The sequence below is a fragment of the Salmo salar genome, chromosome ssa12 (genome assembly GCF_905237065.1).
Source record: "Salmo salar chromosome ssa12, Ssal_v3.1, whole genome shotgun sequence".
NCBI lineage: Eukaryota > Metazoa > Chordata > Actinopteri > Salmoniformes > Salmonidae > Salmo > Salmo salar.
The window spans coordinates 34,058,559-34,071,950 of NC_059453.1; the positions used below are offsets into that span (position 1 = coordinate 34,058,559).

The 13,392-nt window shown below is 43.8% G+C and overlaps 1 protein-coding gene across 1 annotated transcript; it reads right to left on the bottom strand.

Moving 5' to 3' along the window:
• Window positions 1–7,135: 7,135 nt before the first annotated feature.
• On the bottom strand, window positions 7,136–12,807 carry LOC106564873 (uncharacterized protein C1orf100 homolog). Its single transcript, XM_014131352.2, has 4 exons — window positions 12,543–12,807; window positions 11,917–12,000; window positions 9,099–9,283; window positions 7,136–7,252 (listed from the first exon to the last, which is right to left on the bottom strand). The coding sequence occupies exons 1-4, from the start codon at window positions 12,731–12,733 to the stop codon at window positions 7,146–7,148; spliced, it is 567 nt and encodes a 188-aa protein (XP_013986827.1). The 5' UTR covers window positions 12,734–12,807; the 3' UTR covers window positions 7,136–7,145.
• Window positions 12,808–13,392: the final 585 nt, after the last annotated feature.

The following is a 13,392-nucleotide window of genomic DNA, read 5'->3' on the forward strand; positions in this document are numbered from 1 at the left end:
CTTGCAGCAAAGAACCCCCACAACATTATGCTGCCACCCCCGTGCTTCACGGTTGGGATGGTGTTCAAGCATCCCCCTTTTTCCTCCAAACATAACGATGGTCATTATGGCCAAACAGTTCTATTTTTGTTTCATCAGACCAGAGGACATTTTCCAAAAAGTACGGTCTTTGTCCCCATATGCAGTTGCAAACCGTAGTCTGGATTTTTTATGGCGGTTTTGGAGCAGTGGCTTCTTCCTTTCTGAGTGGCCTTTCAGGTTATGTTGATATAGGACTCGTTTTACTGTGGATATAGATACTTAGATACGTTTCCTCCAGCATCTTCACAAGGTCCTTTGCTGTTGTTCTGGGATTGATTTGCACTTTTTGCACCAAAGTACGTTCATCTCTAGGAGACAGAACGCGTCTCCTTCCTGAGCGGTATGACGGCTGTGTGGTCCCATGGTGTTTATACTTGCGTACAATTGTTTGTACAGATGAACGTCATACAGGCATTTGGAAATTGAACCAGACTTGTGGAGGTCTACAATTTCTTTTCTGAGGTCTTGGATGATTTCTTTTGATTTTCCAATGATGTCAAGCAAAAAGGCACTGAGTTTGAAGTTAGGCCTTGAAATACATCCACAGGTACACCTCCAATTGACTCAAATGATGTCAATTAGCCTATCAGAAGCTTCTAAAGCCATGACATCATTTTCTGGAATTTTCCAAGCTGTTTAAAGGCACAGTCAACTTAGTGTATGTAAACTTCTGACCCACTGGAATTGGGATACAGTGAATTAAATAAAATATAAGTGAAATAATCTGTCTGTAAACAATTGTTGGAAAAATTACTTGCGTCATGCACAAATTAGATGTCCTGACCAACTAGCCAAAACTATAGTTTGTTAACAAGACATTTGTGGAGTGGTTGAAAAACGAGTTTTAACGACTCTAACCTAAGTGTATGTAAACTTCCGACTTCAACTGTATGTCATGTTTGCTTGTTGAACAGGTTCTGTGTCATTTTAGTAAGTTTAAGTCTTTGTTGTTACTCCTTTTTTTATTTTTTATTAAGTGCCAAACATTCAGTGGCCCAAGGGCCATGACATTCTACTTCCTTATAGTTTAGATCTCTTGTTTCACACCAGAATCATCCCTCCTAATAATGATTGTTGCCCTAAACGAGTACCTGAAGAAACTTTGCAACGACAGGAATGTTTCCTTTTGTGACAACTTTGATTTGCACTTTTTAAAGAGATGGGATTCACCCTAACCGCAGGGGTTCCAGGAGTATTTCCGGCAACATTGTAAACGGTTTTAGAGACTGACAGACAAGGTCTGGTAGTGATCCAAGCAAAGAGGCAGAATAAGCAACAGAGGACTTGGAAACCATATCAACTCCCGTTGTCACGTCCTGGTCAGTATAAGGGTTAATTGTTATTGTAGTTTGGTCAGGACGTGGCAGAGGGTATTTGTTTTATATGGTTCGGGGTGGTGTGTTAGTTAGGAGGGCGTTTGATTTATTATTTCCGGGTTTTGAGTTATGGTCTATGTTTATGTATTTCTATGTGTAGTCTAGTGAGTGTGTTTCTATGTTGAGTTAATTGGGGTGGACTTCCAATTGAAGGCAGCTGTTTGGTGTTGCCTTTGATTGGAAGTCCTATATTAGTTGGGTATGTTTGTCTTGTATTTTGTGGGAGATTGTTCTTGGATTGCTGTGTTGCCTTCAAGACTGTCATTTTGTCGTTCATCGTTTGTTTATTTTTGTATACGTGTTTGTTTGTTTTTTTTTCCTTCTTTTCCCGTAAATAAAGAAGATGAGTATACACATACCTGCTGCGTTTTGGTCCACCATTTCTAACGACGAGAGTGACAGAATCTCCCACCAACTAAGGACCAAGCAGCAGAAGAAAGGGGACTTCGAGTTGGACTGGCGGGAGAGATGGACCTGGGAGGAAGTTCTGGACGGGGCTGGACCTTGGCACCAGGCTGGGGATTATCGCCGCCCGCAGTGGGAAATTGAGGCAGCCAAGGCAGAGAGGCGGAGGTACGAGGCCTTGGACGCGCTGAGGGAGAAGCACGAGAGACACCCCCAATAAAAAAAATTTGGGGGGGCACACGGGTAGTTTGGCTAGGCCTAGGAAGAGCCGGAAGCCAGCTACCCGTGGTTATATGGAGGAGCGTATGAGGTGGAGAACGCCATGTTTCGCTGAAGAGTGCACTATCTCACTCATACGCACGCACAGTCCGGTGCGCGTTATTCCAGCCCCTCGCAGGTGCCGTGCTAGAGCGGGCATCCAGCCTGGTAGGAGGATGCCTGCGCCGCGCATCTGGTCGCCGGTACGCCTCCGAGGACCAGGCTACCCAACTCCCGCTCTACGCACGGCTACCATCAGGCCCCTGCACAGCCCAGTCTGCCCTGTACAAGCACCCCGCTCGTACAGGGCTACTAGTTCCATCCAGCCAAGAAGATCAAGACCGCCTGTGCGCCTCCATAGCCCTGGGTTTCCAGCTCCTGTCTCTCGTGCGGACCCGGAAGTGCGTCAACCCAGTCCAACTCAACCTGTTCCCGCTCCCCGCACTAGCCTGGAGGTGCGTGTTCCCAATCTGGTATGCCCAGTACCAGCACCACGCACCAGGCTTCAAGTGCGTAAACCCAGCCTCGCCAGTCAACAGTCGTCAGAGCTGCCCGCCAGTCAACAGGCGCCAGAGTGGCCAGACCGCCCTGAACTGCCGGAGTGGCCAGACCGCCCTGAACCGCCGGAGTGGCCAGACCGCCCCGAACCGCCGGAGTGGCCCGACCGCCCCGAACCGCCGGAGTGGCCCGACCGCCCCGAACCGCCGGAGTGGCCCGACCGCCCCGAACCGCCGGAGTGGCCCGACCGCCCCGAACCGCCGGAGTGGCCCGACCGCCCGAACCGCCGGAGTGGCCCGACCGCCCCGAACCGCCCGTAGTGGCCCGACCGCCCCGAACCGCCGGAGTGGCCAGACCGCCCCGAGCCGCCGGAGTGGCCAGACCGCCCCGAGCCGCCGGAGTGGCCAGACCGCCCCGAACCGCCGGAGTGGCCAGACCGCCCCGAACCGCCGGAGTGGCCAGACCGCCCCGAACCGCCGGAGTGGCCAGACCGCCCCGAACCGCCGGAGTGGCCAGACCGCCCCAAGCTGCCGGACTGCCCCGAGCTGCCAGACTGGCCAGACTGCCCCGAGCTGCCAGACTGGCCAGACTGCCCCGAGCTGCCAGACTGGCCAGACTGCCCCGAGCTGCCAGACTGCCCCGAGCTGCCAGACTGGCCCGACTGCCTGGAACGGCCAGAACCGGAGCCAACTCCTGATATAGGTGGGTTGGGGAGGGGGGGTGTAGCACAGTGCCGTCAGTGACGCGAGCCTACCAGACGAGCTAAATGCCTTTTATGCTCGCTTCGAGGTAAGCAACACTGAAGCATGCATGAGAGCAACAGCTGTTCTGAACGACTCTGTGATAATGCTCTCGGTAGCCGATTAGAGCAAGACCTTTAAACAGGTCAACATTCACAAAACCGCGGGGCCAGATGGATTACCAGGATGTGTACTCAAAGCATGAGCGGACCAACTGGCAACTGTCTTCATTGACATTTTCAACCTCTCTCTGACTGAGTCTGTAATACCTACATGTTTCAAGCAGACCACCCTGTGCCCAAGGAAGCGAAAGTGACCTGCCCAAATGATTACCACACCTTGGCAGTCACGTCGGTAGCCATGAAGTGCTTTGAAAGGCTGGTCATAGCTCACATCAACAGCATCCTCCCGGATACACTAGACCCACTCTAATTCGCATACCGCCACAACAGATCCACAGATGACGCAATCTCAATTCCACTCAACACTGCTCTTTCCCACCTGGACAAAAGGAACACATATGTGAGAATGCTGTTCATTGACTACAGCTCAGCGTTCAACACCATAGTGCCCACAAAGCTCATCACTAAGCTAAGGACCCTGAGACTAAACACCTCTCTCGGCAACTGGATCCTGGACATCCGGACGGGCCGCCCCCAGGTGGTAAGGGTAGGCAACAACACGTCTGCCACGCTGATCCTCAACACTGGGGCCCCTCAGGGGTGTGTGCTTAGTCCCCTCCTGTACTCCCTGTTCACCCATGACCGTGTGGCCAAACACGACTCCAACACCATCATTAAGTTTGCTGACAACACAACAGTGGTAGACCTGATCACCGACAATGATGAGACAGCCTATAGGGCGGAGGTCAGAGACCTGGCAGTGTGGTGCCAGGACAACAACCTCTCCCTCAATGTGAGCAAGACAAAGGAGCTGATCGTGGACTACAGGTGTTCACATCACCAACGAACTATCATGGTCCAAACACACCAAGACAGTCCTGAAGAGGGCACAACAACATATTTTCCCCCTCAGGAGACTGAAAAGATTTGGCATGGGTCCTCAGATCCTCAAAAAGTTCTACAGCGGCACCATCGAGAGCATCCTGACCGATTGCATCACCGCCTGGTATGGCAACTGCTCGGCATCTGACCGTATGGCGCTACAGAGGGTAGTGATTACGGCCCAGTACATCACTGGGGCCAAGCTTCCTGCTATCCAGGACCTATATACTAGGCAGTGTCAGAAGAAAGCCCAAAAAATTGTCAAAGACCCCAGTTACCCAAGTCATAGACTGTTTTCTCTGCTACCGCACAGCAAGTGGTACCGGATCGCCAAGTCTAGGACCAAAAGGCTCCTTAACAGCTACCCCCAAGTCATGAGACTGCTGAACAATTAATCAAATGGCCACTGGATTATTTACATTGACACCCCCCCCCCCCCCACTTCACCCCTACCTACATGTACAAATTAGCTCGACTAACCTGTACTCCCGCACATTGACTCGGTGCCGGTACCCCCTGTATATAGCCTCGTTATTGTTATTTTATTGTGTTACTTTTTATTATGTTTTACTTTAGTTTATTTGGTAAATATTTTCTTAACTCTTTCTTGAACTGCACTGTTCGTTAAGGGCTTGTAAGTAAGCATTTCATGGTAAGGTCTACATTTGGTGTATTCGGGGCGCATGTGACAAATAAAGTTTGTTTTGATTTCCCATCCTACGTCACACAGGCTCAGAAGAAGCATGGAGAGGCCTGCCATTTCAATCTACGGCGTCCAAAGATCGATCTATAAGCAAAAATGTTGGTCGGAACCGGTACCGGAACCATACAGGTCCCCTAAGCAAGGGACTTTACATCTAAGAGGTTTTAATGTCAGCCACCAGTGCTGGCTATAACCCTGTGTAGGCCAATAAAGCACTGCCCCCCTTTCTTTACAGATTTCTCTGAACTATTGTCTAATGTCCTTGAGAACTATGATAAAATCATTGTGTTGGGCGATTTTCATTTTCATGTTGACAAAGAGACTGATTCCAAAACCATTGGTTTTATTAATCTTTTGAGTTCTTTGGACTTTATCCAACATGTTACTGGGCCCACCCATAACCGCAGCCATACTCAGGACCTGGACATTACCAAGGGGCTTTCTACTGACATATCTTCTATTGTAGATGTTATTCCACAAGGTTCGATTTTGGGTCCATTACTGTTCAGTTTATATATGTTACCCCTTGGCAGCGTTATCAGAAAGCACAGCATTGGTTTTCACTGCTATGCAGACTCTAAACATTTTTACATTTCTATGTCACTAGAGAATGTTAGCTCCGCGGATAAATTATTAGACTGTATTTGTGATTTAAATACTTGGATGGCTAGAACTTCCTCCAGCTAAATCATGACAAGACTGGGGTGCTTATTGTTGGAGTTAAAGCACAGAGAGAGACTCTAGCTGCACATTTTAATTCACGGGCAATAAAGATAAAACACCAGGAAAAAACCCTAGGTGTCATTTTAGATTCTGAACTCAATTTCGAATCAAACATTAGGAATGTGACCAAAATAGCTTTTTTACCACCTGATGAACATTGCCAAGGTGCGGCCATTTCTCTCTCAGGCTGATACAGAGAAACTCATCCATGCTTTTATCACAAGTAAGCTTGACTACTGTAATGCTCTCCTGTCTGGCCTACCCAAGAAAGCCATTGGTCAACTGCAAAACATATAGGATGTTGCAGCGCAGGTACAGACCAAGACCAGACAGAGAGCACACATTACACCTGGTTTAAAAAGTCTCTGCACTGGCTGCCTGTGAGTTTTTATAATTAATTTTAAGATTATTCTTTTGGTTTTGAAATCAATCCACGATTGTGCACCCCAATACATGCCAGACATGCCAGTTATGTACCCAGTAGGTCCTTCAGGTCCTCTGGTACTGGCCTTTTAACTATCCCAAGCCTAGGACCAAGAGGCATGGAGAGGCAGACTTGAGTTACTATGCCCCCAGCCTCTGGAATAGCCTGCCAGAGAACCTGAGGGGAATGAAACTGTGGACATATTTAAAAGGGATCTTAAAACACATCTTTTTGGCTCTGCTTTTCCTTAGGGTGCTTTTTAGTCTTTTCGTTTTTTTATTGTTATTCTTTAGTTTTCAATCCTCTGATATTTGTTTGTTTGTTTAGTAAATATTTCTGTTTTTATTTATATTTATTTCATTTATGTTTTTTTTCCTGTGAAGCATATTAAGCTGCTTCCATGTCTGAAATGTGCTATATAAATAAATAAGGATTGATTTGATTTGATTGTTTGCTGAGATTTTTGGATTTAATTACACTTTTTGTGTCAATGGACTTTCATAGAAATATACAGTACCAGTTAAAAGTTTGAAATAACACATATGGAATCATGTAGTAACCAAAAAAGTGTTAAACAAACCCAAATATATTTTAGATTTTAGATTCTTCAAAGTAGCCACCCTTTGCCTTGATGACAGCTTTGCACACTCTTGGCACTTTTTTAGTTACTACATGATTCCATATGTGTTATGATGTCTTCACCATTATTCAACAATGTAGATAATAGTCCAAATAAAGAAAAACCCTTGAATGAGGTGTGTCCAAACTTTTGACTGGTACTGTATATATAATAAACACATATATTAGCATTACTTGAGATGAAATGCTTCTACAGTCGTATATATGATTGCAATGCAAGATTTTACAACCAGTCATTCAAACAAAAATGCATGCAATGCAACATTTTCATTGGTTACTTTTAATGGATGGAGTTCAGTTTGATTGCCGTGGTGTTGTGAAATGTTCCTCGTCACTCCCTGTCTCCAACTGCTGCATAGGCCCAGGGTGAGAGTACAGGGTAAACTTAGTGTTATCCGGAGCTGAAATAACACATATTAAACACATTATTTCACATGTAACAACATGTACTTCTTATGCTGTGTTAGGCCTTTATAAATTATTAGAGTTTAAAGTTAGTAGATTTACTCCATTTTTTAGACATACACGTTAGCAAAGTGATTCCTCACTAAACCAGGATAAGAAAAAAACATGATTTGGGGGATTTCCACAAAATTGTATCCATAGAATGGTACTTTATAGGAAGGATTGTTGACATACACTGAGTATCCCAAACATTAGGAACACCTTCCTAATATTTAGTGGCACCCTCCCCCCTTTTGCCCTCAGAACAGCGTCAATTAGTCGGGGCACGGACTCGCATGGACTCTACAAGGTGTCGAAAGCGTTCTACAGGGATGCTGGCCCATGTTGACTCCAAAACTTCCCACACTTATATCAAGTTGGCTGGATGTCCTTTGGGTGGTGGACCATTCTTGATACACATGGGAAAAAGTTGAGCGTGAAAACCCCAGCAGCGTTGCAGTTCTTGACCCAAACCGGTGCACCTGGCACCAACTACCATACCCCGTTCAAAGGCACTTAAATAATTTGTCTTGCCCATTTACCCTCTGAATGGCACACATACACAATCCATGTCTCAATTGCCTCGAGGCTTAGAAATCCTTATTTAAATTGTGTCCTGCGAATCATCTACACTGATTGAAGTGGATTTAACAAGTGACAATAATATTTTGTACACTCAGTGTATATTTGACATTTGTATCTAAAAGCCCAATTGCGATATAATGAATAAAAGTTGGCATCTTTATGACATTTTGGCCTTACCCAGGCCTCCTTTAAGACTCCATGATGGTTGTATGTGCTACAAAGCAAACATTGGTGACATATGAAGCTTTATCACTTGCTCTGCAAATTTGAACATAATATATTCTATGGGCATATCAAAGTTCCTGAGTGGCATCTCTGTTAGTTTTAAATAATGGCTCATTTTATACAGAGAAATTGGAGTAGAAGGCAATGTAACCAATCACCGCCCTACTTTAACTTGTATCATTGCACATCCTGCAAATCACCAGCAGGGGGCGACCATTTTGAAAAGCATTTTCACATTCACTCTGTTGGTAAAGCTACAAATTGAATCATAACTCCAAAAGTAGCAGAGATCCCACTCTGGAACTTTGCTATGGCCGTAGAGTATATTACTTCAACAATATATATACAAATTTAAATTTTTTGTAAAAATGTTTTCAATATTCATGTTTACATTTGTCAATAGTCATAAATGAATGTAAAACATGTTTTATTGAAATCCAAATACTACTCATAATACAGAGCAAGCGGTAAAGCGTCATGACATATTTGTTTTGTAACTCACAGATGAAACATTATGGAGTCTTAAGGAGGCCTGGCAGGCTGTTCATTATTTCTCAGTTATGCTTTTAGATACAAATGTCAAATATGTCAACACTCCTTCCTCCAAACATTTCGTGAAAACTCCCCAAATCGTGTTTTTTTGCCCTGGTTTCGTGAGGAATCACTCAATACCAGGGGTACAAGGGATATTTGATTTAACCGAACTGGAAGTCCAGGTGTGTTGAATTTAGGCAATCACTGAACTGATCAATTAGCTCAGTTGGTCCGGTGTGGTGCCTTGTTGGAACAAAATCCAGGAACAGGGTTGCCTACCCCTGCGTTACACTCTTCAGATGTATTAAAGGAGCAGATCAATAGATGAAAAGAGAGATGGTAGTGAAGTAGCTCTGGTCCAGGGCGTTACTTGTGGCTTGTTGATTCTGAGCTTTTGTCAATCATCAGCAAACCGCAAGTAACACTCTGGACCAGAGCTAGGAGTGAATCAGCACAGACGGTAGAGGTGGGACTGCAGGCCAAACTCCTCTTGGTAAGCCGTCTCTGGGGCACATTGAGAGGCGCTGGTGCTCTGGCGTAGAACGTCCAGGGCGTGGAATGTCTGGAGGTCAAAACTCCTCGGGTAGTCTTCATAGTGTTCACGGTAAGGCCCCGGAGAGTAATCCAAGGATGCGAACCTCACTCTGCGAGGTCAAAACAGTTGTTACAGAATGGAATAGAGTAACAGAGTTCAACAGTGTTTTGAATAAGACATCTCTCTAGTTGCTTTACACATAACCATATACAGTGCCTTCAGAAAGTATTCACACAAACAAATGTGTTAGAGCCTGAATTTAAAATGGATTAAATTAATATTTTGGGTGTGTTTGTAAATTCAATCTAGAGTGCGCTCGTAAATTCAGAGGGTTTTCACTCTCGGAGCGCACAGTGGACGGTCTAACGGAGGAGTAGGTCCGAGCGTTCCGACCACACAACGGCACCCAAGCTAACTTTCTAACGTTGGCTACCTTTGTAGCTACTTCCAGACACAAATGAGAGAACACCTCACTCTGACCATTTCACTCACCCTAGTAAAGCTAGTTAGGCTGTTTTAATTTTATCCTGAGCATTGGTGATTGTAACTGTGCTGCTGGCAACAACTTAATTACACTTTTTTTTGCCGACGTGTATTAACACAGGCCCTATTCAACGGGTGTTGAGCGTTCGTAAATTGATCAGTTATTCTGCACTCTGGCACACTTAGACAAGAGTCTTCTGAAATCGGAATAGATAGCCAGAGTGAATTTTACGAACGCACCGCTTGTGTCACTGGCCTACACACAATACCCCATAATATCAAAGTGAAATTGTTTTCCCAAAGTTTTACAAATTAATAAAAAACTGGAAAGTCTTGAGTCAATAAGTATTCAACCCATTTGATATGGAAAGCCTAAATAAGTTCAGGAGTAAAAATGTGATTAAGAAGTTACATAATATGCTGCATGGACTCACTCTGTGTGCAATACTAGTGTTTAACATAATTTTTTAATGACTACCACATCTCTGTACCCCACACATACAATTATCTGTGGGGTCCCCTCAGTCAAGCAAATGAATTTCAAACACAGATTAAACAACAAAGGCCAAGGAGATTTTCCAATGCTTCGCAAAGAAGGGCACCTATTGGTAGATGGGTAAAAAAATTCATAATAATAATAAAGCAGACATTAAATATTCCTTTGAGCATGGTGAGGTTATTAATTACGCTTCGGATGGTGTATCAATACACCCAGTCACTACAACTATACAGGCATCCTTCCTATCTCAGTTGCCAGAGAGGAAGGAAACCACTCAGGGATTTCCCCATGAGGCCAATGGTGACTTTAAAACAGTTACAGAGTTTAATGGCTGTGATAGAAGAAAACTGAGGATGGATCAACAGCATTGCAGTTACTCCACAGTACTAACCTAAATGACAGAGTGAAAAGAAGGAAGCCTGTACAGAATACAAATATTCCAAAACATGCATCCTGTTTGCAATAAGGCAATATAAAATTGAAAAAACATTGGCAAAGAAATTCACTTTTTGTCCTGAATACAAGGTGTTATGTTTGGGGCAAATCTAACACAACACATCACTGAGAACCACTCTTCATATTTTCAAGCATGGTGGTGGCTGCATCATGTTATGTGTATGCTTGTCATCAGCAAGGACTTGGAAGTATTTTAGGATAAAAAATAAATGGAATAGAGCTAAGCACAGGCAAAATCCTAGAGGAAAACCTGGTTCAGTCTGCTTTCCAACAGACACTGGGAGACACATTCACCTTTCAGCAGGACAATAACCTAAAACACAAGGCCAAATATACACTGGAGTTGCTTACCATGACAACATAAAATATTCCTGAGAGGCCTAGTTACAGTTTTGACATAAATCGGCTTTAAAATCTATGGCAAGACTTGAAAATGACTGTCTAGCAATGATCAACAACCAACTTCACAGAGCTTGAAGGATTTAAAAAATAATAATGTCCAAGTATTGTACAATCCAGGTGTGTAAAACTCTTAGAGACATACCCAGAAAGGCTCACAGCTGTAATCGCTATCAAAGGTGATTCTACTTATGTAAATGAGATGTTTCTGTATTTAATTTTCAATACTTTTGCTAAAAAACATGTTTTCACTTTGTCATTGTGTGTAGATGGATGAGAAAAATATCTGTAATCCATTTTGAATTCAGGCTGTAACACTACAAAATGTGGAATAAGTCAAAGGGTATGAATACTTTCTGAAGGCACTGTAGATCCTATACATTCAAGTTGCTTGCCACAGTATATACTGTATGTAGTAGGATACATTACTTGTACAGTTTATTATGTAGCTACACAGTCGAGACCAAATCAAAACATATGAACACACAAATGAACACAATTAGAACCCTTCAGTCTCAAATGATAGTGTCTGGATTTCAATCAAATATTTAACGGAAATCTTTACACAGTGTCTTTGTTTAAAAACCTAACCCCGAGCCCACACACTTGTTATTCTGAAAAGGGATAAATGCATATCTGCGAGGACAGTCTACCTGGTAGTAGGCTAGCTGTAGATGTCCATAGAGTACCACTACCCACTAACAGTCTGTGTTAATAGTCCTGTCCCAAATGGCACCCCTTTCTCTTATTGGGCCCTGGTCAAAAGTAGTGCACTATGTAGGGAATAGGGTGCCTTTTGGGCCGCAACCTATGTGACCATGGGTAAAAGAGCTACTGAAAGAGCTACTACGTAAATACCGCAGTGTAATTTTGATTGACTGCATGAGTTGACTACATGATTCTACCTGTGATCCTGAGAGTGAACAACGTGGATTCTACCCAGCTGACCAGGGTACAGACCTCGCACATCCTTCCCCTGACGTGGTACTCTGCAATTACAATGACAAGAGTTTATTTCAGAGTTAGAGTAAAAGTAAGAATTACTAAGAGCAGAGTTAAGGTCAAAGACCATATTCATACATGCAAATCGGATGCATAGGCCTACATATTGCATGTAAGGTAGCAAGTTAAGGTCAATGTCAACATGTGCACAACGCCAGATATTCAGCTCATGACTCAACAGGGAAGAAACCTCTGAACTAAATACAGTGTGGTAGCAAGCAGCATCAGCACACAGTAGGTGTTTTCAAGTGGACATAACTTCCTCATAACTACAGTATCATAGTGAGAGTTAGTTACTACTTCCTTCACACACTTCCATGCAGGTACCCTTATGAACAGCTTTTAAAAAACCCCTACTTGTTAGAAGTTGTATCAAATAATGAATGTAAATTAAAACGGATATAAATATTTTTCTATACAATTTGGGGCTGTATTGTTTCTACATCTCAAAGCAATTCAGCTTATTGCTGCCAGTTGTACAATGTCTTGTAGAAAAACAGTAAGACCTTTCTTTCACCCTTTCTCTCACCTCAGTGTTGCTTCGGGTTGTCTTTTAAATGAGCCAGAGTCCCGTCTTTCCTGGTACTCCTTGAACTCATGCAGTCTCAGAGCCGCCCCTGATCCGGCCATCCTGGAGGCTTCAGCTGCAGAAAATATGCTACATTGTGTTGCCTGTCTACCACCCTCAACCCTGCTATCCAAGAGATGTTGTTTCAGCATAAGGACAGTAGCTATAGAGCTTGATTGTATTCACTAAAATCAGCTACTAGGCATTTTAGAACTTTGGCTACAACTCTTGAATCAATACAATTCTAAACACAGTCAATGGAATTTTGAAACCAACAGTAAGAAGTAGATGGTCAAAATGGAGAGAAAAAACAAGGTTTTCTTTATTGACTGGAAAACAAATATTCATTTTTCACAACCGTTTTAACATAATCCGAATGAATCTAAATGTATATGTTCCATACAGGTTAGGTCTCTATCAGCTGGTTATGTTTAATACTGGTTAGGCCTATATTAATTTGAATTCCCTCCTATTAAACAGTCTTACCTGTGGCTTTAGGGTTCAGAGAGAGAGGAGATGTGCTGCTCACTCTGTTGTGTTCACATCAGAGCCCTCAGTCCTCTCTCTCCATATGGCAATGACTATGTCCCAAATGGCATCCTATTCCCTATAAAGTGCTTTTGACCAAGGTCCATAGGGCTCTGGTCAAAAGTAGTGTGCTTAGTAGTGTGCTTTATAGGGAATAGGGTGCCATTGGGATGCAACCCATACATACTAGCTAATGACTTGGCAGGGGACCCACATCCTGCTATAGTTACCAGGAGAGAGAAACCCAACCCTTCCATCTCTACAGCAAACCAATGGAACTCAG